The following is a 26,113-nucleotide window of genomic DNA, read 5'->3' as shown; positions in this document are numbered from 1 at the left end:
GAGTCCCCAGCAGAAGTGCTGGCAACAGGGCAGAGTGCTACCAACCTCTGCCCAGCATCGGCAACTACAGAGTTGGCCTCCCTCCCCAACAGTTAGCCGGAGCAGATGGTGTGGGGTTTCCAGCAGAAGGGCTGGCAACAGGGCCGAGGACTGCTGGACTCTGCCCTCAACTAACAGAGGATAGATTTCCTGTGAAAGTGGATGGGACTTCAGTCTCCACCTGTATACCCCAGGGATGCTGGGCAGTTGGCCCAGATCCCCAACAGCATGACAGAGTGAGCCCAGTCACCCTGTCTTCTCTCCAGCGGCAGAAAGGACTTCAGGGAGAAGGGCCAGTCCAGGCCTCTCCCCAGCGGCAGATATGTTCTCTGAGAGAGGCAGAGGTTGGCTGGGTGAGTAATGCTTTGTTTGGAACAATTTATTTGGGGTACTGTGTGGGTACAGGCATTAGAGGACTGGAACTACTTACTAACTTCGGAGTCAACCCGTCTGGGGTCTCCTCCTGTGTTAGTCTTCTGCTGAAAGGGGAGAGATGTGACAGGAGGGCCTGTGGAACTCAGAATCTCCTGGAAAGTAGGGGATGTCCTTGTTTCAGCTCCCCATATACCTCTTATGTCTCTGCCTCTTACTACTTAAAATGGACAGTAATATTTGTCCACAATATCTCCCAGGATGTATGTAGAGACTATTATTGGTTTGTTTGATTCTGAACTCAACCTGTTAATTGAGTGAGCTGATCACATTAGACTCCAAGACTGGTGTTGTCTAGTTCTTGGGGGTTCCTATAGCCAGATCCATTGGACTCGTGTTCCAGAACTTAGGAAGCGGTATACTGACGGAAGCACTCAAGCGGAGTGTGGGACGTTCCGTGACAATTTTATTATATCTTTTCATGTGACAACACTGAAGGAATGAAACTTTGCTACAATGTAAAGGAGTGAGTGTACAGCTGGTATAACAGTGTAAATTTGCTGTCCTCTCAAAGTAACTCAACACACAGCCATTAATGTCTAAACTGCTGGCAACAAAAGTGAGTACACCCCTAAGTTAAAATGTCCAAATTGGGTCCAAAGTGTCAATATTTTGTGTGGCCACCATTATTTTCCAGCACCGCCTTAACCCTCTTGGGCATGGAGTTCACCAGAGCTTCACAGGTTGTCACTGGAGTCCTCTTCCACTCCTCCATGATGACATCACTGAGCTGATGAATGTTAGAGACCTTGCGCTCATCCACCTTCCATTTGAGGATGCCCCACAGATGCTCAATAGGGTTCAGGTCTGGAGACATGATTGGCCAGTCCATCACCTTTACCTTTAGCTTCTTTAAAAAGGCAGTGGTCACCTTGGAGGTGTGTTTGGGGTCATTATCATGTTGGAATACTGCCCTGCGGCCCAGTCTCTGAAGGGAGGGGGATCTTGCTCTGCTTCAGTATGTCAGTACATGTTGGCATTCATGGTTCCCTCAATGAACTGTAGCTCCCCAGTGCCAGCAGCACTCATGCAGCCCCAGACCATGACACTCCCACCACCATGCTTTACTGAAGGCAAGACACACTTGTCTTTGTACTCCTCACCTGGTTGCCACCACACACGCTTGACACCATCTAAACCAAATAAGTTTATCTTGGTCTCATCAGACCACAGGACATGGTTCCAGTAATTCATGTCCTTAGTCTGCTTGTCTTCAGCAAACTGCGGGCTTTCTTGTGCATCATCTTTAGAAGTGGCTTACTTCTGGGACGACAGCCATGCAGACCAATTTGATGCAGTATGCGGCGTATGGTCTGAACACTGACAGGCTGACCCCCCACCCCTTCAACCTCTGCAGCAACGCTGATAGCACTCATATGTCTATTTCCCAGAGACAACCTCTGAATATGACTCTATCAACTTCTTTGGTCGACCATGGCAAGGCCTGTTCTGAGTGGAACCTGTCCTATTAAACCACTGTATGGTCTTGGCCACTGTGGTGCTGCGGCTCAGTTTCAGGGTCTTGGCAATCTCCTTATAGCCTAGGCCATCTTTATGTAGAGCAACAATTCTTTTTTTCAGATCCTCAGAGAGTTCTTTGCCATGAGGTACCATGTTGAACTTCCAGTGACCAGTATGAGAGAGTGAGAGCGATGACACCACATTTAACACACCTGCTCCCCATTCACACCTAAGACCTTGTAACACTAACGAGTCACATGACACCAGAGAGGGAAAATGGCTAATTGGGCCCAATTTGGACATTTTCATTTAGGAGGGTACTCACTTTTGTTGCCAGTTGAGACATTACTGGCTGTGTATTGAGTTATTTTGAGGGGACAGCAAATATACACTGTTATACAATATATATACTCACTACTTTACATTGCAGCAAAGTGTCATTTCTTCAGTGTTGTCACATGAAAAGATATAATAAAATATTTACAAAAATGTGAGGGGTGCACTCACTTTTGTGAGATACTGTATATTGGTGGAGCCTTCCTATAAGACTCTTTGGGCACCATCCCAAAATGCACAAACTATAATATCCCAACTCCTAACCCACAACAAATGAGAAGGGAGGAGGTCAGAGAAGACGGGACTTTGGATGTGCCACAAAGTGAACATACACTAATTTAATTTTAAAAAATTAACATTTTTTACACAATAAAAAAAATCTTAAAAATACAGATCGTGGTTGCCACATATAATTATATTTCATTGGTGCATATGCAACCCCAATTCCAAAAACTTGTGACGCTGCGTAAAATCTACATTAAAACAGTTTGCAATGATTTGCAAATCTCATAAACCGTATTTTATTCACAATAGAAAACATATCAAATGTTTAAACTGAGAAAATGTACCATTTTAAGAAAAAAAAAAAGGTAATTTTGTAATTGATGGCAGCAACACTTCTCAGAGTTGGGACAGGGCCATGTTTATAATATCCTCTCTTCTTTTAACAACGCTCTATAAAAGTCTGGGAACTGAGATCAGTTGCTGGAGCTTTGGGAGAGGAATGTTGTCCCATTCTTGCCTGATATAGGATTCTAACTGCTCAGCAGTCCTGGGTCTTCTCTGCCATATTTTTTGTTTTTTGTTTCAAGATGCGCCAAATATGTTCAGTTGGTGAAATGTCTGGATTGCAGGCAGGCCAGTTAAGCACCCGGACTCTTCTACTACAAAGCCATGCTGTTGTCATAGATGCAGTATGCGGTTTAGCATTGTCCTGCTGAAATAGTTGATCCTTCATCCTTGTCAGGCTCCTCCCCTGACTTTGTACGGTCTGGGAGTACCTGGGTTTAATTCTCACATCATTCCCATTCTCCCTTCATTATGATATTTTGTCTGTCAGGTCCCATGTTCAGGAACATACCCTCATTAGCACCCCTCAGTTGCCCCTCCATGAGAATTTCTCTCAGTTTCTGCTGGTGGACTCTTTATAGCAGGGATCCTCAAACTATGGCCCTCCAGCTGTTGCGGAACTACACATCCCATGAGGCATTGTAAAACTCTGACATTCACAGACATGACTAGGCATGATGGGAATTGTAGTTCCTGAACAACTGGAGGGCCATAGTTTGAAGACCCCTGCTTTATAGGCAACCCTTATATCTGGCGGCAGCGGAGGACACAGGAAGCCTGTGTCCCAGCTATCTCCTGCACAGCCATCTGGACCCTGGGAGACGCACTCGACTGTGGCAGTCTTTGAGGATGATGGTTTCCTAACACAATGCGTGTGTTCTGCCTACATTTTGTAGGCGCACTGTATCTTGTGCAATAAACTGTGTTACTAATACTACACTTATGCCGCGTACACACGGTCGGACTTTCCGGCATACTTGGTCCGGCGGACCAGAGTGTGCCGGACAATCCGCCCGTGTGTGGGCGGCGGCGGACTTTTCCGGCGGACTTCTTCCCAAAAGCCCGCCGGACCTAGATTTTAAACATGTTTGAAATCTTTCCGTCGGACTCAGTTTCGGGCGGAAAGTCCGCTCGTGTGTGTGCTGGTCCGACGGAAAGCCCGCTCGTGTGTAGGCTGGTCCGACGGACCAAATACGACACGAGGGGATGGTATTGCATCTCGCGCTCGCTGCAATAGGAAAAACAAATCTTCCTATTGCGGCGAGCGCGGGGCATACCAGGCCCTTAGGTCTGGTATGGATTATAAAGGGGAACCCCGCTACGCCGAAAAAACGGCGTGGGGTCCCCCTAAAATCCATACCAGACCCCGATCCGAGCACGCAGCCTGGCCGGTCAGGAAAGGGGGTGGGGACGAGCGAGCGCCCCCCCCCCTCCTGAACCGTACCAGGCCGCATGCCCTCAACATGGGGGGTGGGTGCTTTGGGGGAGGGGGGCGCCCTGCGCCCCCCCCCCCCAAAGCACCTTGTCCCCATGTTGATGAGGACAAGGGCCTCTTCCCGACAACCCTGGCCGTTGGTTGTCGGGGTCTGCGGGCGGGGGCTTATCGGAATCTGGGAGCCCCCTTTAATAAGGGGGCCCCCAGATCCCGGCCCCCCACCCTATGTAAATGAGTATGGGGTACATGGTACCCCTACCCATTTACCTAGGAAAAAAGTGTAAGTAATAAAACACACTACACAGGTTTTTAAAATATTTTATTAAACAGCTCCGGGGGGGGATCTTCCTCCGGCTTCGGGGGTCTTCTTCCGGCTTCGGGGGTCCCTCCGCTTCATCTTCTCCCGGCGTCCGGTTGGTTCTTCTCCGCTCTCCGGCCTCTTCTCCCGGTGTCGCAGGTCTTCGGCCGGCCCCTCCGCTCTCTTCATGTAGCTCTATTGCGAGCGGAGGTCCGGACTTCTGGGCTTCTTGGCTTCTTGGCTTCTCTTCTCTTCTCTTCCCCCAGATGTTGACACGACGCTCTCTCCGGCTGGACTGGTCTCTGAGGGCTGCGTTGTGACTTATATAGGCGGAGACCCCGCCCCCATATGATGTCACAGTCCTTGGGCATGCTGGGACTGTGACGTTTTAGGGGGCGTGGTCGACCACGCCCCCTAAAACGTCACAGTCCCAGCATGCCCAAGGACTGTGACATCATATGGGGGCGGGGTCTCCGCCTATATAAGTCACAACGCAGCCCTCAGAGACCAGTCCAGCCGGAGAGAGCGTCGTGTCAACATCTGGGGGAAGAGAAGAGAAGAGAAGCCAAGAAGCCAAGAAGCCCAGAAGTCCGGACCTCCGCTCGCAATAGAGCTACATGAAGAGAGCGGAGGGGCCGGCCGAAGACCTGCGACACCGGGAGAAGAGGCCGGAGAGCGGAGAAGAACCAACCGGACGCCGGGAGAAGATGAAGCGGAGGGACCCCCGAAGCCGGAAGAAGACCCCCGAAGCCGGAGGAAGATCCCCCCCCGGAGCTGTTTAATAAAATATTTTAAAAACCTGTGTAGTGTGTTTTATTACTTACACTTTTTTCCTAGGTAAATGGGTAGGGGTACCATGTACCCCATACTCATTTACATAGGGTGGGGGGCCGGGATCTGGGGGCCCCCTTATTAAAGGGGGCTCCCAGATTCCGATAAGCCCCCGCCCGCAGACCCCGACAACCAACGGCCAGGGTTGTCGGGAAGAGGCCCTTGTCCTCATCAACATGGGGACCAAGGTGCTTTGGGGGGGGGGGGCGCAGGGCGCCCCCCTCCCCCAAAGCACCCACCCCCCATGTTGAGGGCATGCGGCCTGGTACGGTTCAGGAGGGGGGGGGGCGCTCGCTCGTCCCCACCCCCTTTCCTGACCGGCCAGGCTGCGTGCTCGGATCGGGGTCTGGTATGGATTTTAGGGGGACCCCACGCCGTTTTTTCGGCGTAGCGGGGTTCCCCTTTATAATCCATACCAGACCTAAGGGCCTGGTATGCCCCGCGACGGGGCTAGCAAGGTGTCAATCTCGCCGATAAAAGCGGCAAGATTGACATCCTTCTCTAGTCCCGTCGCACCTGAGTCACGTTCAAAATGAACGGACTTGTCCGTGTGTGGGCAAGTCCGTTCATTCTGAAAGTCCGCCGGAACTCCGGCGAAAGTCCGTCGGAAAGACGGGCGGACTTAGCCCGCCGGAAAATCCCGGCGTGTGTGGGCAAGTCCGTTCGTTTTAAAGTCCGGCGCACCTGGCGGACAAAGTCCGTCGGAAAGTGTGCCGGACCAAGTAGGATAGAAAGTCCGCTCGTGTGTACGCGGCATTAGGTGCGCCTCCCTCTACCCTCCTTTTTCTGTCTGGAGTTTAATAGGAACTGGCTGAGCTCCTCACACTCACTATCTGACAATTTCAGGGAAAATAGTAAAGTCCCGGTTGGATATTTTTCCAGGACACATAGCAGTGCTAGAGGTGTCTCCTTCAACCTAAACATGCATGATCGGGGGGTGGGGGAAATGTCTGTATCATACAACCTCACCTATCAGGTTTGAAGGTTGACAAGAAAAGGGATTCTGTAACACTATAATACTCCCTACTTATAGAACTTCCATTCCGTAATGACCTTCTAAAGCAGGCATCATTAAATGGCGGACCGCATCGCTGTCCCATTCGGACCGCTGGGGTCCTGCCATTTAGGAGCCTTTTCTTCCCCCTGCCGTTGCTCTGTAATCCTCACAGAGCTGACAGCGGGAGGCAGGACAGTTTTGGATGGAGGGCGGGAGCTGCCCGTGGTTAACACACAGGTGATTGGCTGCTAAGATGAAGGGCGGTTCTAGCAACCATTCACTATCTTGTAACTCCCACTCTCCATCCAGACATGCTGTGCCTCCCTCTGATCTGTCTGTGTAAGCTAGGACAGTGGGGGGGCAAAGTTAAAGGGGGCTGAGGACACCAGTGTGAAGGGCGGCTGAAAAGGAGCTAAGGACGGGGGGGGAGCTGAGGATTGCAATATGGGAGGGTCTGAGGCTATTAAGGTGGAGGGGTGCTGAGGACTGATGTGGTGGGCTGAGGACTGTGATGTGGGGGGACCTGAGGACAAAAAAGCCAGGGGAGCTGAGGACCTTATAGTGGAGAGAGCAGAGGACTGAAATGTGGGGGGGGGGGGGGGGACTGAGGAAAATAGAGTGGGGGGAGCTAAGGACTGAAATGTGGGGGGGGGCTGAGGAAAATAAAGTGGGGGAGCTAAGGACTGAAATGTGGGGGGGGGGGCTGAGGAAAATAAAGTGGGGGGAGCTAAGCACTGAAATGGGGGGAGGGGCTGAGGAAGATAAAGTAGGGGGGAGCTAAGGACTGAAATGTGGGGGGGGGGCTGAGGAAAATAAAGTGGGGGAGCTAAGGACTGGAATGGGTGGGGGGGGCTGAAGACTGGAATGGGGGGGGGAAGCTGAGGATTGGAATGGGGGGGCTGAGGACTGGAATGTGGGGGGTTGATGTCAAGAAAGTGTGAGAACACTACCATGAAAGGGTGGAGGGGGTGATGTAGAGGGGGAGCTGAAGACACTCATCAATATCTTGATTTGAAGGGGGGGGGGCCACGATTCTGATGTGCAGTGGGGACTGAGGACGCTGATGTAAGAATGGGTTCAGATCTCTGCATCATTAGCTGCACCCATCGTGGGTAGATCAGCCCATTTAAATGGGCTGCATTACCCCAAGAAGCACGAAGAAAGAAACACGAATAAAGAAGTCCTTGACCTTTTTTTTTTAAATCGCGCTGCAGTTTGGCGCACCCAAAAATGCGCCACAGGTACCGACATGATATTCAAGCCTCTGCTGGAAATTTTTTTTTTTTTACTGAACAGACCTCTTTGAATTTTAATTTATTACCTCTGTTCTAAAGAAAATATACTATGCTTTGAAACATTTGCTATATGAATCTTGGAACAGGCTAGGTATGAGCTGACATACAAACTCCAATGTTTTTGCTGTAGTCAGCACTCACATTTATTGATTTCTTATAAAATGCAACCAATTCACTATTTGCAACAGTAAATACAGTAGTCAGTTCTTAGTTATTGGTATACATAAAAATGTTAATGGCCAGCTTTAACACATTGCGTGTTTTAGTAAGATTTTAAGGTGAAAGATCAGTTTCTGTAAAGCCCAGTGCAGAAACATTTCAGTATAGGAGAGCAACCAGAAAATCACTTTTCATTATCAGAATATTAAAATTATACTCTTATAAACAATGTATAAAAATATATAGACTTGAAATAGGTAAAATCTATAAGTTTTTTTTTTCTTTTAACAGTCTTGGGGTTTCAGCTTCATTCATTAGAATTGCAGGTCATTGCCAATAGTCTTATCTATCAAATCGTCTCTTTACTGACCGCATTTCCATACCAGAGAAGCACAGTTGCCTTTTCAACTTTCACCCATCTTCCATCTTCTTGCTCTCCTCATAGCAATTGAGGCTCAGGTCAGAAAAGTCTATAAGAGTACCAGAAGTCTCCTGCACCTGGAGGGGGCTGCTACTTTGCTCTCTGCTTGCCACCATGGCCTGCCGGATACAGGTGACCCATTGCTGTTTGTTGAAAGAGTCGTTGGCTTGTAGCGTGTGAGCTTGGCCTCTGGATCGGTCTCGGAAACTCACTCGAAAAAAGTTTTTGGCTGTTTAAAGAAAATAAAATGTAAAAATCTTGCTGTGGTTCATAGTTTTGTTTTGTGTTTGATTAGCACATTTAGCCATATTATATTTATTGTAATACAGCTGTAAGCACACTAAAACATCCTTTATGGTGTGTTTATATGAGCTTCTTGCAATGCCCTGCAAAAAAAAATTTAAATTGAGAAGTGGCATCCCAGGCTGTCAGTCTAACACTGGGCATTTGTTAACAGGAGTAGTAAGCAGAGTAATTTTCAATGTGCTGCAGTGAAGGTCAGGGACCTGGCTGTGGAATGCCTAGATTACAGGACTGGCTGAAGAGAATTAGACATTCTTTGCCAGGTATGACAGTTCACAAAATATGTATTTTAGCTGTATATATAGTTGTTTACCTCCTGAAGATCAGCTTTGAGTCTACATTGTACCATACAGAATTGTTAAAATTTACATTCTAAAGATACGCATCTACACTTTTTAATATCAATCTAAGTTCCCTACGTCATCATAGCTATGCCTTACATTTTTTTGGATTGAACTTTAATTGAAAAGTTACAGCGCACCTCCTGATGGTGCCAATGGCTGCAGCCTCGAATTCTGTTGCCCGCTGCTCCTAGATTTTATCCTGTAATCCACCTTAGCACTTTTCAGTGTTACTGGTTCCTCTGCCCTTTCGGTTAAGATTTTTAATACATGCATGCAATTACTTTATAGACCAAATCCTCCATTTTTTGTTGACTCTGTCAGTCCACTGCTATTACTCTCATTGATGTGGTGTGCACCACTCTGAAATTAAAGATCCAGCCTGTTGCATCTACTAGTGCTGCCTCCAGTCTTGGATCCCTTACAGCCCCTAAAGCTGCAAAGATTTTCCCATTGCACCTGTTGTTCCAATTCTCCTTATATAGATTGGAAACACCTGGACAAGCTGTTTGCTCTCCTGAAACACTTATTAACCTTGTACCCATTTGGAAAGGATTTAAAAAAAAAAAATGGTCTACCCACACTGGGGATCAAGCAGTGCCCTACCTTAACACAGTAACTACTATATCGATAGAGATGGCACCTGTCTTCAGAGACCAATGGACAAGTGGTTGGTAGCCTTTTCTAAAGCTTTGTTCTCTTTAGCGGGCCTTGATCTTCATCCAATCCTGGCTGTGACTTTACTTTGCCAAACCATGGCTGACTGGGCAAAATCCCTTAAAGGAGTTTTTAAATTGCAAGGTGGGATTTCTCATTTCCCTGGAGATAGACTTTAAGGTGCTGGACTGTGGAACGTGTGTCCAAGAAGCATCTGATCCTGGTGGCCTTTGAAGGACACCTCTTCTGATATAACCTTGTTACTGTTATCAAGGATGCTATTGATGGTAAGTGTACCCATCTAACTCAGCAAAAGCCAAAACAAAATTAACTGCAAAGTCTTCTCCCTCTTATTTGTCAGGAAAACTTCCTTTATTTTCTCTACTCTCCATGTCCAGCTTGGGTCTCATTTCACCTTCAGGCCTGTTCACACCTATGCAAATTAGATGCGGATTTTCCCCGCATCCAATTCGCTTAGCAGGAGAATGTGACTGGCTCCCATATCTCCGTTGCAGCTGCGGAGCGAACCACACAGAAACGCTGTGCGTCTTTGGCTCCGTTTCAGGGCCGAATTCAGGTATAGATTCGACCCTGATTTGTCCCTGAAATGGGGAACAGGGATGCACAGCGCTCCTCTGTGATCCGCAGCTGGTTCCAGTGTGAACCGAGCCTAAAGGTCTGGAGTTTGAAGTCTGCCAAATGCTCAGACAAACCTTTCTCTGCATAAAAGTGCATCTGCACTTTCCAGAGTGGGGGAAACATTTGTTAACCATTGCGGACACTTTGACAGATTGCTTCTCAGCAGGACTGGATTAAGAACATCATGGGCCTGGTGCTGAGGATTTTGGTGGGGCTTTTTATAAAAAAAAAAAAATGCAAACTATTTTTTGTTATAACAAATTAAATTAACGAGAGAGAGGGGGGATGAGAGAGGGGTGAGGGGTAAGGAAGGGAGGATGAGAGAGGGAGAGGGGGGATGAGAGAGAGGATGCGCATGAGCATGTGTGGGAGGGACATCAATGCAGCACAGCCAAGGCAAGTGACCGAAGGCACAGAATCCGTAAAGAAGACCGGGTGAAGGTGGAAGCACAGCGCTGGAGGGCTCAGTCTGACAGGTAAGTGTTTCCTAATGTGCTAATATGCTGTTGCCAACATTTCAAAAATATTTTCAGGGACACTTTTTTACCAGTGGTATATTTAGAGTAGCTGACATCCCCTATGTTCTTCTATACATCACAAAAGTAATCACAAAATTAAATGAGTACTTATAATGGGCAGAACAAATATGAGGACTGAGAAGATTTCCTTTAGTTGAACTAACAAAAGTGTGCCCATTCTAGAGCTGGTAACACTGAGGATATTCAATATAATTTTAAAGAACTGTTTTTGTGGGTAAGAGGCAAAGGGGAGGAGTATGGATGGTATAAAAGTGTGAAGTATGTGCAGGTGAGGAATGTGGAGGGTAAAACAGTGGGCACTATGTACAGGAGAGGTGTGTGGAGGGTATGGCAGTGGGCAGTACGTACAGGAGACGAGTGTTGAGGTTAAGACAGTGGGCAGTATGTAAAGGAGAAGAGTGTGGAGGATATGAGTGTGGGGGTATGACAGAGAGTAGTATGTACAGGAGAGGAGTGTGGAGGGTATGACAGTGGGCAGTATGTACAGGAGAGGAGTGTGGAGGGTATGACAGTGGGCAGTATTACAGGAGAGGAGTGTGGAGGGTATGATGGGGGCAGTATGTACAGGAGAGGAGTGTGGAGAGAAAGACAGTTGGCAGTATGTACAGGGGAGAAGTGTGGAGGGTATGATGGGGCAGTATGTACAGGAGAGGAGTGTGGAGGGTATCACAGTGGGCGGTATGGAGAGGAGTGTGGACGGTATGATAGTGGGCAGTATGCACAGGAGAAGAGTGCAGTGGGTATGATAGTCGGGACTACATACAGTAGAGGAGTTTATGAAAGTGGGCAGTATGTACAGGAGAAGAGAGTGTGAAGGGTATGACAGTGGGCGGTATGTACAGGAGAGGAATGTGGAGGGTATGACAGTGGACAGTATGTACAGGAGAGGAGTGTGGAGGGTATGTACAGGAGAAGAGTGTGGAGAATATGACAGTGGGCAGTATGTACAGGAGAGGAGTGTGGAGGGTATGACAGTATGTACAGGAGAGGAGTGTGGAGGGTATGACAGTATGTACAGGAGAGGAGTGTGGAGGGCATGACAGTGGGCAGTATGTACAGGAGAGGAATGTGGAGGGTATGACAGTGGGCAGTATGTACAGAAGAAGAGTGTGGAGAATATGACAGTGGGCAGTATGTACAGGAGACGAGTGTGGAGGGTAAGACAGTGAGCAGTATGTACAGGAGATGAGTGTGGAGGGTAAGACAGTGAGCAGTATGTACAGGAGACGAGTGTGAAGGGTAAGACAGTGGGCATTATGTACAGAAGAGGGTGGAGAATATGACCTTGGGCAGTATGTACAGGAGACGAGTGTGGAGGGTAAGACAGTGAGCAGTATGTACAGGAGACAAGAGTGGAGGGTAAGACAGTGGGCAGTATGTACAGGAGAGGAGTGTGGAGAGTATGACAGTGGGCAGTATGTACAGGAGAGGAATGTGGAGGGTATGACAGTGGGCACTATGTATAGTAGAGGAGTGTGGAAGGTATGACAGTGGGTGGTATGTACAGGAGAGGAGTGTGGAGGGCAAGACAGTGGGCAGTATGTACAGGAGACGAGTGTGGAGGGTATGACAGCGGGCACTATGTACAGGTGAGGAGGATCAAGGAATCTGGGAAGGAAAAATGTAAAGGTTTGTGGAAGGATGTTTAGGGACTGCGTAGTGGTTAAGCGGGCCATACATGGATTGAAATTAAGCCAATTAAGCAGAGACCAAGCATAGTTGATCTATGTATGGGCTAGCTGGTTGTACACAAGTCAATCTATTAATTGACTTGAGTACAACCAGGCTGTCAGGTTTTCCCCAAAACAATCAGTGCTGCAAGCTATAGTTAGCATCACTGATCATTGTATACTGTGGCTAGGGAAGGCTTTCCACTGGCAGAACACAATAACACTGCGGGAATGATTCCCCCATCCACAGGTCAGCAGGTGAGAGGGTGTGTGGGGACAGGCTGGGGAGAGAGGTCTGTCAGCAGGGGTGTCATGGAGGGATATCAATCAGTGGGTGGGGGGAGTAACTGTGATATCTTTTGGAGTAGGGTCTGTCATCTGCAGGTTGGGAAATCTTTCACATTTGTGGTAATGCTTACTGCCCTCTATAAAGTGATCTGTGGTGGATTGCTTTTAAATGAGTGGTATAGCAGCAGCTGACAGTGGTTTATGATGTGCTACTGCCTCCTTCTTTTTACATTGCTGAATGGTAGTCTTACATTGTTGGACTATGCTGCTACTGCGAGCGAGTTTGGATTGCAGTTGCAGAGTGGCCCCATTGAAATCAATAGGCGAGTTTAACAGGCGGTGCTGCCTGTCAAACTCTGCAGGCTCCAAGCTGTCCATTGAGCTCAGTGCCTCTGACAAGAAGTGAGAGGCACTGTGAGCTCATCCTCTCAGTCTGCTGCAAACAGAGTGTACCAGCTTGTATTTAAACTGGCCTCTCTGTATTTACTGTAGCTTCTGAGAGGCTGTGCAAGGAGCCCCCTATCTCCGGGACCATAGACGATAGGAGCCCCAAATCTTAGCCAGTGGTGAAGTAGGTCTTCAGCTACATACCCCCTCTCTGTGACCCCTGGTCGCCAAGCCACAACCCTCAAAGTCGATTAATTTTTTTTGGCAAATAAATGGGCCTATCTTAAGGTAAGGGGCCTGGAGCTGCAGCTCCAATAGCCCTATGTTAATCCGGCCCTGCTTCTCAGACAATTAGGTGCAAGATGTGGTATCCCTGGTCTAAAAATTGGTGTTTTGTTCCCTGCCACTTCCTTGATTTCTCACTTCCAACCTTCCTGTGTTACCACACAAGTTAGCATATCTCCATTGAGCTCTCCGGACCAAAGTGTCATTGCCCCTTTTCTGTGGCACAAAAGTTTCAAGAATTTTTCTCCAACCTACTCAGTTCCCAAAGCTAAAGGGGGCTTCTGCTCTATCTTGCATCTCAAAGCTCTAAATAAGTACTTAGACAACCTTTTCTTGAAGGAACAGTTGGTGTGGGCTGTGTCTGACAACATAGCTTTGACTGTCCAAATATTACAGCAGTTCATGTACTTGAACAACCTTTTGTTGAAGGAACAGTTGGTGTTCCATAGCTTTGACTGTCCTAATATTACAGCAGTTCATGTACTTGAACAACCTTTTGTTGAAGGAACAGTTGGTGTTCCATAACTTTGACTGTTCAAATATTACAGCAGTTCAGATGAATCCTGAACCTTCAGAAATTGTTCCTGGAACAGACTTATCCGTTGGAGTATCTTCATCTATTCCTAGAAACAGCCTAAAGTGATTGTAAAGTCTCGTTTTGTTTTCTATTAAACTTTCAAACATGTCATACTTACCTGCTTTGTGCAATTGTTTTGCACAGGGAAGCCCGGGTCCTCCTCTTCTTGATTCCCTGGCTGGAGCTCCTGGCCCCTCCCTCCTGTTGAGTGCCACCACAGAAAGCAGCTTGTTATGGGGGCACTCGAGCTGAGCTGCAGCTCCGTGTATCCATTCAGTCACGGAGCTGTGGTTCGGCCCTATGCCCTCTCTCTCCTGATTGGCTCTGGAATCGCAGAAATCTTTCCTTCCTGTCTTCTGGAAGATCCTCATGATGGGTGCCAGCTTGAGCTTGTCGGGTTAGGGATAAATCCTGGGTATCTTGTCGGTGCAAGGGACTTGGCTTTCTTTGCAGACTTGGACCATCCAGCTAGGAATGTCCCTGAGCCCTAGGGGAGTGGTCCCTAAACCCAAAACTCTTCAAGGACTCATGTCACAAGTGGGGAATGCTGGACATGGACTTCCTCCAGGTTCAACAACAACCAAGATGTTTGTCTCCATGTATAGCAGTGGTTCTCAACCTAGGGGTCGAATGATAATTTGCCAGGGGTCACCGAATCCTGGGCTGTTCCTGAAGCCCACACCGCTCTCCCAGCCTTCTTGCGGCCGCCCAGCAGGGCTGTCCCTGGAGCCTGTGGCTGCCCAGCTTGGCTGTTCCTGGAGTCCGCGGTCGCCCACTCAGCCTCTTCGCAGCCGCCCATTCACTTCAGGGCATGGCTGGGGGACAGAGACTAGAGGTCAGCTAACTGGTGAGGAATGTGAAGTGGGAGGGGCTGGAGGAAACCCTATCTCCTGATTTTGGCATAGGTGTCACTGTTACAAGACACCACAAAGTTGGAGACACAGTGAGTAACACCATAGCTCCCAACTGTCCCTGAGTTCGAGGGACTGTCCCTGATTTGGAGCAATGTCCCTCTGTCCCTCGTTCCCCCTCATTTGTCCCTCATTTTGGTCTGATCTATATAGTTGTATATAAAATGCACTTTTTATCTTTCAAAAAGTGTTTCCCAGTGTGACAGACCTAGCCGGGACAGAGGCTGTTGGAGAGGACTGAATGCAAGCCTCTTGCCTTTTGATTATGGGCCCTGGATTTTCAATGGAACAATACTCTTTGTGAGGTGGAGCCTGTGGCTGCCCAGCTTGGCTGTTCCTGGAGTCCGCGGCCACCCACTCAGCCTCTTCGCAGCCGCCCATTCACTTCAGGGCATGGATGGGGGACAGAGACTAGAGGTCAGCTGACTGGTGAGGAATGTGAAGTGGGAGGGGCTGGAGGAAACCCTATCTCCTGATTTCGGCATAGGTGTCACTGTTACGAGACACCACAAAGGTGAAGACACAGTGAGTAACACCATTGCTCCCAACGGTCCCTGATTTCGAGGGACTGTCCCTGATTTGGAACAATGTCCCTCTGTCCCTCGTTCCCCCTCATTTGTCCCTCATTTTGGTCTGATCTATATAGTTGTATATGAAATGCACTTTTTATCTTTCAAAAAGTGTTTCCCAGTGCTCAACTTTTCATCCAAATTCTAAATTGGTGCATTTGTAAATTTTAAAAGCCAATATAAAGGAATAGTAGTGGTACAAAAAAAAAAAGCTCTTGTGGATTCAATTAACCTTTTGTTTTGGTTCATTCCCCTTTAAGAGGGTGTGGCAGGGGGTGTGTCCTATGCCTACATACGTTTGCTAGTAGGTGTCCCTCATTGCCATCTCAAAATGTTGGGAGGTATGTAACACTACCTGTGATTATAGTTAACATTAAAAGTCCCCACTACAGTTCTCAGATCAGCAGATAAGCTTGATTAAGAGCACCTAAGCTGGCTGATCATAACTCCCCCCAGCATTGCCACTTATCCCAACTACCCGCCAGCAATGCCACTCATCCCATTCCCACCAAGGAGTAAGAGAAGGAATAAAAATAGAGAATACATGGAAGGGAGAGGAAAAGAGGGGGAGGAACAAAGAAAAGGGGAGAGAAAAAATAATAAAAAAACAAGAAAGACGGCTAGTGATAGGGATGGGGAAAAACAAGAAATTAGGATAGAGAAAGAAAGGAGAACAAAGAGAGTGGTACATCCTAAAATGTACCATAAGGGGTTTCAATATTGTACGAGTTGAAGGGACTCCGGGAGCGCTAAATGTCCATTAGGGGCGCAAATTTCTTGTCTTGCCTTGGGTGCTAACAACCCACGCTACGAAAATAATTTCACTGTTAGGGGTCCCCACAACTTGGGAAATTTTATTCAAGGGGTCACGGCACTAGTAAGGTTGAGAACCACTGATGTACAGGGATTATTTGGCAGAAGCAGTGGCTTTGTGTGATCTGCACACCCTGATCTATGCCTTTCTTCCCACCAAACTTCCTTCTAGTATGCATTGCAGGATCAAGATGGAGGGTATTCTGGTGTTCCCCCATTACTCCGGGCTGGCCAAGGCAAATGTGGTAGGCTAACCTGGTAAAACTCCTGGCACACACTCCGTGGGTTCTGCCAGATTGTCAGAATCTTCTGTCCCAAGGATTGATTTGCCATCCTGCTTCACAGTCACTGACTTTAAAGGAGAAGTCCAGCCCAAGCTCATTTGGCAGGGCTCCTTCTATGAGTCACAGGAGTGCAAACCGTTTTTGTACACCTGTGACCCGTTTTCAGCAGAGAGCGGACTGAAGTCTGCTCTCTGCTGACGTCACAGGAATCCGTCCAGGCACCGCGTCATCACGACAATAAAGTCTGGATCCGCCAGGTGCCTGGACTGATGCCCGTCTCAGCCTCTGATCGAGCCACTGAGAGCCTGAGATGGCCGCTCCCCACCCCTCCACAGCTCAGCGCTCCAGTGAGCATGGAAGAGCAGAGAGGAGAGCTGCTGATTGACAGTCAGCAGCTCTCTGCTCTGGGATCTGTGAGAACTGAGTCATCGGCGATCGTTCGGTTCTCAGTGTAGAGGTGCCGGAGGACAGATGCAGCATCGGACCGATGCTGCATCCACCTAGGTAAATATGAATGGGCAAAAAACAAAAACAAACCATACTTCTCTTAACCACTTGACGACTGCCGCACGACGATATACATCAGCAGAGCGGCACGGGCAGGCAAAAGGACATACATATACGTCCTTCCCTTCCCGCGGGTGGGGGGTCCGATCGGACCCCCCCCGGTGCCAGCGACGGTCGCCTTTGGTCTGGCAGCGATCAGAGATGAGGGGGAGGCCATCCGATCGTGGCCCCCCCCTCGCGATCGCTCCCAGCCAATGGGAATCGTCCCCTGCCTCTGTGTAGTACACAGAGGCAGAGGATGTGATGTCATCTCTCCTCGGCTCGGCAGTTTCCGTTCCGGCGCCGAGGAGAGAAGATTCAATGTGAGTGCACCAAACACACACACACAGTAGAACATGCCAGGCACACATTACACCCCCCTTTACCCCCCGATCACCCCCCCCCCCCCGTCACACTGACACCAAGCAGTTTTTTTGTTTTTTTTCTGATTACTGCATGGTGTCAGTTTGTGACAGTTACTGTGTTAGGGCAGTTAGGGTTAGCCCCCTTTAGGTCTAGGGTACCCCCCTAACCCCCCCTAATAAAGTTTTAACCCCTTGATCACCCCCCGTCGCCAGTGTCACTAAGCGATCATTTTTCTAATCGCTGTATTAGTGTCGCTGGTGACGCTAGTTAGGGACGTAAATATTTAGGTTCGCCGTCAGCGTTTTATAGTGTCAGGGACCCCCATATACTAATAAATGTTTTAACCCCTTGATTGCCCCCTAGTTAACCCTTTCACCACTGATCACCGTATAACTGTTACGGGTGACGCTGGTTAGTTTGTTTACTTTTTATAGTGTCAGGGCACCCGCTGTTTATTACTGAATAAAGGTTTAGCCCCCTGATCGCTCCGGCGGTGATATGTGTCGCCCCAGGCAGCGTCAGATTAGCGCCAATACCGCTAACACCCACGCATGCAGCATACGCCTCCCTTAGTGGTATAGTATCTGAACGCATCAATATCTGATCCGATCAGATCTATACTAGCGTCCCCAGCAGTTTAGGGTTCCCAAAAACGCAGCGTTAGCGGGATCAGCCCAGATACCTGCTAGCACCTGCGTTTTGCCCCTCCACCCGGCCCAGCCCACCCAAGTGCAGTATTGATCGATCACTGTCACTTACAAAACACTAAACGCATAACTGCAGCGTTCACAGAGTCAGGCCTGATCCCTGCGATCGCTAACGGTTTTTTTGGTAGCATTTTGGTGAACTGGCAAGCACCAGCCCCAGGCAGCGTCAGGTTAGCGCCAGTACCGCTAACACCCACGCACGGACCGTACACCTCCCTTAGTGGTATAGTATCTGATCGGATCAATATCTGATCCGATCAGATCTATACTAGCGTCCCCAGCAGTTTAGGGTTCCCAAAAACGCAGCGTTAGCGGGATCAGCCCAGATACCTGCTAGCACCTGCGTTTTGCCCCTCCACCCGGCCCAGCCCACCCAAGTGCAGTATTGATCGATCACTGTCACTTACAAAACACTAAACGCATAACTGCAGCGTTCACAGAGTCAGGCCTGATCCCTGCGATCGCTAACGGTTTTTTTGGTAGCATTTTGGTGAACTGGCAAGCACCAGCCCCAGGCAGCGTCAGGTTAGCGCCAGTACCGCTAACACCCACGCACGGACCGTACACCTCCCTTAGTGGTATAGTATCTGATCGGATCAATATCTGATCCGATCAGATCTATACTAGCGTCCCCAGCAGTTTAGGGTTCCCAAAAACGCAGTGTTAGCGGGATCAGCCCAGATACCTGCTAGCACCTGCATTTTGCCCCTCCGCCCGGCCCAGCCCAGCCCAGCCCACCCAAGTGCAGTATCGATCGATCACTGTAACTTACAAAACACTAAACACATAACTGCAGCGTTCGCAGAGTCAGACCTTATCCCTGCGATCGCTAACAGTTTTTTTGGTAGCGTTTTGGTGAACTGGCAAGCACCAGCCCCAGGCAGCGTCAGGTTAGCGCCAGAACCGCTAACACCCACGCACGCACGCAGCATACGCCTCCCTTAGTGGTATAGTATCTCAACGGATCAATATCTGATCCGATCAGATCTATACTAGCGTCCCCAGCAGTTTAGGGTTCCCAAAAACGCAGTGTTAGCGGGATCAGCCCAGATACCTGCTAGCACCTGCGTTTTGTCCCTCCGCCCGGCCCAGCCCAGCCCACCCAAGTGCAGTATCGATCGATCACTGTCACTTACAAAACACTAAACGCATAACTGCAGCGTTCGCAGAGTCAGGCCTGATCCCTGCGATCGCTAACAGTTTTTTTGGTAGCTTTTTATTGAACTGGCAAGCGCCAGCGGCCTAGTACACCCCGGTCGTAGTCAAACCAGCACTGCAGTAACACTTGGTGATGTGGCGAGTCCCATAAGTGCAGTTCAAGCTGGTGAGGTGGCAAGCACAAGTAGTGTCCCGCTGCCACCAAGAAGAAGACAAACAGGCCTGTCGTGCCCATAGTGCCCTTCCTGCTGCATTCGCCAATCCTAATTGGGAACCCACCACTTCTGCAGCGCCCGTACTTCCCCCATTCACATCCCCAACCAAATGCAGTCGGCTGCATGAGAGGCATTTTTATGTCCTCCCGAGTACCCCTACCCAGCGAACCCCCCCCAAAAAAGATGTCGTGTCTGCAGCAAGCGCGGATATAGGCGTGACACCCGCTATTGTTGTCCCTCCTGTCCTGACAATCCTGGTCCTTGCATTGGTGAATGTTTTGAACGCTACCATACACTAGTTGAGTATTAGCGTAGGGTACAGCATTGCACAGACTAGGACACACTTTCACAGGGTCTCCCAAGATGCCATCGCATTTTGAGAGACCCGAACCTGGAACCGGTTACAGTTATAAAAGTTAGTTACAAAAAAAAGTGTAAAAAAAAAATATATATATATATATATAAAACATAAAAAAAAATAGTTGTCATTTTATTGTTCTCTCTCTCTCTATTCTCTCTCTATTGTTCTGCTTTTTTTACTGTATTCTATTCTGCAATGTTTTATTGTTATTATGTTTTATCATGTTTGCTTTTCAGGTATGCAATTTTTTATACTTTACCGTTTACTGTGTTTTATTGTTAACCATTTTTTTTGTCTTCAGGTACTCCATTCACGACTTTGAGTGGTTATACCAGAATGATGCCTGCAGGTTTTTTTTTTTCTCTCAAACAAAAAGTTTTATTAAGATTGAATAAGTGTATACAGTTCCAGAGCACATACAGCAGTTTACATGGCAGTAGTCACATCTTACATATGTATTAGGATAAGGAGCAAAAACGATATATAAAAATAAGTACAGAAAAAAAAAAAAAAAAAAAAAGGGGGTACATACTCCATTGCATCGGATAAAGAGAAAACAAAGAGGAGAAAGGAGAAAACTTAACCTCTCATCAGAAAAATCCTTCCGTGAGCCATCCACACTCCTCCAATGGATCATTTGCTTATTACCTCTTAGCATACTGGCTAATTATATAGTGCATAACATATATCCCATAGGAATTGAGGTCAATGAGGGCCGCTTTTAGAATAAGCGATCATATATCAAATCTATTGGCGCTAGACCTGGTGTATCCAACCATGGAGCCCATAGTTTCTCATATTTTTGTGTCGCTCCCCTATGCTGGTAAATAATTTTTTCCATACGGATTGTGGCCCCCATTTGTGTAATCCATTCTTGTACCGTGGGAGGACACGTGGACCTCCAGTGCCTGAGGATAAGTAGGCGGGCCTGAAACAAAGCTCTTCTGATAGCCTGTCTAAGGATATCCTCAGTCAGTAGATCGTCCACAATCCCCAGCAGACATGGCTTTGGATCCAAAGGTATCACTATTTGGAAAACTCTATTAATGGTGTTAATGACCTCGTTCCAATAGAGGTGCAATTTTGGGCATCTCCACAGGAGGTGTATGAGATCTCCATGGTCTCTGGAGCATCTGGTGCAGGTGGGATCAGTGCCCAAACCCATATGGGCCAGTCTAGCCGGTGTGTAGTGCACTCTGGAAATAATATAGAGCTGTGAGAGCTTTTGAGCAGCATTTAATGAACACGTGGAAACCGCCAGCAGGGCTTCCTCCCACTGTTCCTCCCCAAAGGAGCCAACATCCTGTTCCCAGTGGGACACGACCCTCAGAGGCGCGTCCCCTAGGAAAAGGTTCAGAAGCATGGTATAGCAGTCAGATATAAAACCTTTATAAGTGGTTATGGCAAGTAGGTGGTTGAAAATAGGAGTGGGTTGCAGGTTCCAAATATCGGGGCCCCTTTGTGCATCTATTGCATGTTTAAGTTGTCTGTAATAGAAGAGCATAGAGCCCGGCAATTGAAAGGCCTCCCCGAGCTCCGAGAAGGGTCTCAATTTACCGTCTCTAATTATGTGTACCATGTGGGACACCCCGTATTGTTGCCATTTGGGTCCGTAGGGTATTTTAGCTATTTCTGAATAGTGATTGTTTTCCCAGATGGGGCTATACCTGGTGAAGCCCTCCACCCCCTGTAGCATCCTGACCTTGTTCCAGATTTTCTGCATAAGTGCATAAGTTGGGAAAAGTTTATTAGATTTGTTATATTGTAAGGCCTCTAATCCATCCACAACCCCTCTCCTGGAAGTGAACCAGAGTATGTGGGCCGAAGGGTCTCTCAGGTTCATCTGGGAGGCTAAATAATACACCCAGGGGTTAGGCAATGCTAAACCTCCATTGTCTTTAGGACGTTGTAGCTGTTCTAGTTTAATTCTAGGAGGCTTTGAAAGCCATATAAATGAACGGAAGAGGGAGTTGATGATTCTAAACTTTTTCAGAGTAATAACCATTGGAGAATTGTGGAGCACATATAGTAGTTGTGGCATAAGAATCATCTTTATTAAGTTTATTCTGCCTACTTGGGACAGCTTTAATTTACTCCACACTTTGACCCGATCCCGACATCTATTGATCAATGGGGTTAAATTAAGATTCACATAGTCTAATATATGGGCTGTAATCTGTATACCCAGATATTTGAAGGATGTCGAGACTGGTATGTCCTGCATATTTTGTTGGGTTGTGGGCGGGTCACGGTCCAGAAGCAGCAGAGAGGACTTGGTCCAGTTAATAACTAAACCTGAGTATTTCCCGAACTGTTTAATCACACTCATTGCCTCTGTCAGTGAGTTAGATGTATCACCCAGTAGCAGCATGGTGTCATCTGCATACATAATTACCTTCTCCTGAATGTCTCCGTATCTAAAACCCTGTATCAAGGGATTAGCGCGTACCGTAGCCGCTAGGGGCTCTATAGCCATAGCAAACAGGAGCGGAGACAGGGGGCACCCCTGCCTCGTACCCCTGTATAGTTTAAAGGGTGATGAAATCCTTCCTCCCTCTCTAATGGCCGCTATAGGAGACGAGTAGAGTAACTGCACCCACTTGATAAAGTCTTCCCCAATTCCAAATTTTCGCATCACTGCCCATAGATAGTCCCATTCGACGCTATCAAACGCATTGTGGGCGTCCAGTGACAGCAACGCTCTATCTCCCCTATTGTCCGCCTGGGATTGGATATTGAGGAAAAGTCTGCGGAGGTTTATCGCGGTCGACTTTTGGGGCATAAATCCGGACTGATCCGAGTGGATTATACTGGATATGACTTTATTCATGCGGATTGCTAATGCTTTGGCTAATATCTTTACATCAGTTTGTAAAAGAGATATAGGGCGGTATGACCCCGGGTCGAGAGGGTCTTTATTGGGTTTTAGTATCAAAACTATATTTGCTCTAGTCATTGATTGAGGGAGGCTGCCACTCTGCTTCGCTGCATTAAATACCTTCAATAGACGTGGAAGTATAAGCTCGCCATATTGTTTGTATACCTCGATGGGGAGTCCATCGTCACCCGGGGCCTTGGAATTGGGGAACAAACTGGTCGCCAACTGTAGTTCCTCAACAGTCAAAGGGGCGTCAAGTTCCCCCCTAGCTGCCATTTGTAAACAGGGGAGCTGAATATTATCCAGATATTCGGTTAAGGAGTCTAGGGTATATGTTTGTTTAGACTCATAGAGGGAGGAATAAAATTCCACTAGTTCTGCTAAGATTTGGTCCGGGGCATTGGTCAGCCCACCAAGATGTGTACGTAAGGCCCCAATTGAGGGGGAAGTTTGATGGGCATGGGCAATGGTTGCTAACAGGCGTCCAGTGTGCTCCCCCTCCTCGTAATATGCTGCTTTATGGAAAAATCTCTTTCTCTCTGCTGTAGATGTCGTGATTTTATACAACGCATCTTGCGCAGAGAGCCACGCCTCTTTATTACTTTGGGTTGGATCTGTGATAAATTTGCTCTCCAGTTCTTTTGCCATGTTTTCAATTCCCTCCCTCTGAGCATGTGTCTTTCTCTTAACAGCTTGAATTTCAGTTATAAATAGGCCTCTCAGGACAGCCTTGAAGGCTTCCCAATTCACAAGCCATTGTTCGTCAGCCTCATGTAGGCGCCAAAAATCTATTATATGAGATTCTATCTGCTCATGGGAAGGGAAGAGACTCAGCCAAAAAGCGTTCATTTTCCATGGGGCTTTTGCCATCGTGGAAGGGGGGCGCACCTCTAGAGTTGCTATCAATGGGGAGTGATCCGACACACTCCTAAGAGCATAAGTCACCTCAGAGATGTGTCGTTCAGCTGCACTAGAGCATAGGCATAAATCTATCCTTGATAGTGATGCATAACTCTTTGAGAAACAGGAAAACTGTTTTACCCCCGGGTTTTTGGCTCTCCATGGGTCCCTCCATCCCACCTCCTCAATAAATTTCCCCAGAGCCGTGCGGTGCACTCCCCTCCCTCCCATCACAGGCGGGTGCTTATCTAGTACTGCGTCTGTATAATTGTTGAAGTCCCCGAAGACATACAGTGGCGTCTCCGGATACTTCATTTGGAACGTCACCAGTGACCTCAACACTAGATTATTGTACGGCGGGGGTACATATACAAATGCCAGTATACATTTAAAGGAAAACAATTTACAACATAAAAATACATATCTCCCCTCATCATCCAACTCAGAATCTAACTCTACAAAATCTATGGAGCCAGGTACCAGTACACTCACACCCCGAGAATAAGAGGTGTGAGTGGAGTGATATGCCTTACCCACCCATCTAAAATTAATGCATGACAGAGAATCAGCAGTAAGGTGGGTCTCTTGTAAAGCACATATAGCCGGGAGACGTTTCCTCAATAAGGATGATACCATCGTCCGCTTTAGGGGGTCCTGCAAACCCCGAATGTTCCAAGAAAGGACAGTTACTGTCGTCATTTTTGGGTGTCTAGTTGGAAAATAACAGGGTAAAGCAACATAGAGCCCCCCTGATTCCCACCCATGGGGGGGGGAGGGCCATCACGCAGTACCCGGCAGGGGCCAAGAAGTGATGTGACTGCCAATGCAAGAAAAAGAAAGTTACCGCTCTATCCAAGGACCGTAATACCTCGATTGCTCTGGAACAAACTTGTGTGTAGAAGTATCGTAAAACGCACAACGGTGCATAAATCGAACAAAAGTGCCTCTTCTGACCTGGATTATCCATCAATATGCACTTGTCGTATTGAAAGGCAACTTTTTTTTGTAATCCACGACACCGGTGTGTCAACTGATATACCGAAACTGTGTGGGACAACCGGTCCCTCCAAACAACAATGACATATTTTCTGGTACTTACTGGGAAGTACAATGCCATGATCCATCTTGTCATCGAACTCGCATTTTTGTAGAGAATGAATCAATATATGTTTCCGGCACAACCCTCCTCCGAGGGGAAAAGAAAGGGATAGGTCCCTGGGCCTTTGTTAGGGATGTCAATCTATCTCCGCTTCTGGTCTCCTATCCTGACGAAGCTCATTTTCATTGGCATCTAGCCAATCCGCAGCCTCCGCCGGGTGTTCAAAGAAATATGCTCTGCCTCTCAATGTAACTTTGAGTTTTGCAGGATATAACATTGCATAAGAGGCTTGTACTCTCTGCAGGCGTTTTTTAATTTCCGAGAACCGCGCGCGGTTCTTCTGGACTGCAGCTGAGAAATCTGGTTAGAATGAAATCCGCGTGCCATTGTACTGGACATTCCTCTTTTCTCTGGCTAGTTTCAGGATAATTTCCCTGTCTCTATAATTCAGGAGACGGGCCAGTATTGGGCGGGGGGGGTTTCCTGGCGGGAGAGGTCTGGCAGGTATTCTGTGAGCTCTTTCCACCGCATGCAAGTGAGTGAAAGCCTCCTTGCCAAATATTTCAGCCATCCATTGTTCTATGAATTGCGTGGGGTCACGGCCCTCCACCTTTTCCGGTAAGCCAACTATGCGCACGTTATTGCGCCTGAGGCGATTTTCAAAATCCTCAGCGCGGGTATCCGTAGCTCTTGCTAGACGTGTGGTGGATTGGGAGTCTCTAATCAGTGTAGGTAGTTTATCCTCAAGCTCACTTATTCTGCTTTCTGCAGCAGTGGTACGCTCTCGAATTTTCTGAATATCTTGTCTGATGAGACTAACCTCCTCCTTGAGGCCACCAAATCGTACTTGTAGATTGTTTACAGAGGCTGTACATTTGTTAACTGCTTTTAAAATGTCTGCCAGTGTGGGCTGTGCACCCCCCTCCTCCTCCTCATGTTCTTCAGGCTTATCAGTTATAGCCTCACTATCCTCTCCCTGTATCAACATGGCCCCTGCTCCCTGTGCTTCCATACATTCTTCCTCCTCAGTGCTATTAAAGTCAGGGCATTCATTTAGTGACTGTGCTGCATCTAGGCTTGGTTTTTCAGACAGTTTTTGAGCATAGTACCTCATGTCCTTAGGGTGATCAGTGGAGCCATCCTTAGAGCCTTTCAGCTGCTTGTGCTGTCCCTCCTTCAGCTTGTCACGTTTCTGTGTGGACGGCGGAGCGGCGCCATGTTGAGGATCCATCCTGGAGCCTTCTCCTCTCTGTCCACGGGTCATCATGCCCTTCTGGTACACCGGAGCGGGCGCGGAATGTGCCGGGGGTTCTCCCCGTTCGATCTAGCCGAAAACGGGGGTAATA

General features: G+C 48.0%; 1 protein-coding gene across 2 annotated transcripts in view; it reads right to left on the bottom strand.

Annotated features, from left to right (window-relative positions):
* Positions 1-7,810: 7,810 nt before the first annotated feature.
* The window catches only part of LOC141108290 (rho guanine nucleotide exchange factor 3-like), a 60,965-nt gene continuing 42,662 nt past the window's right edge, over positions 7,811-26,113 (bottom strand). For both annotated transcript variants that reach the window (XM_073599773.1, XM_073599774.1), the window contains one exon: positions 7,811-8,503. In XM_073599773.1, coding sequence (XP_073455874.1) covers positions 8,265-8,503 — 239 coding nt within the window. In that variant the 3' untranslated portion in view covers positions 7,811-8,264. The remainder of the gene's footprint in view (positions 8,504-26,113) is intronic.

The sequence above is a fragment of the Aquarana catesbeiana genome, linkage group LG09 (assembly GCF_042186555.1).
Source record: "Aquarana catesbeiana isolate 2022-GZ linkage group LG09, ASM4218655v1, whole genome shotgun sequence".
NCBI lineage: Eukaryota > Metazoa > Chordata > Amphibia > Anura > Ranidae > Aquarana > Aquarana catesbeiana.
Note: the sequence above shows the minus strand (reverse complement) of the source record. Positions and strands in the feature narration are given on the sequence as shown.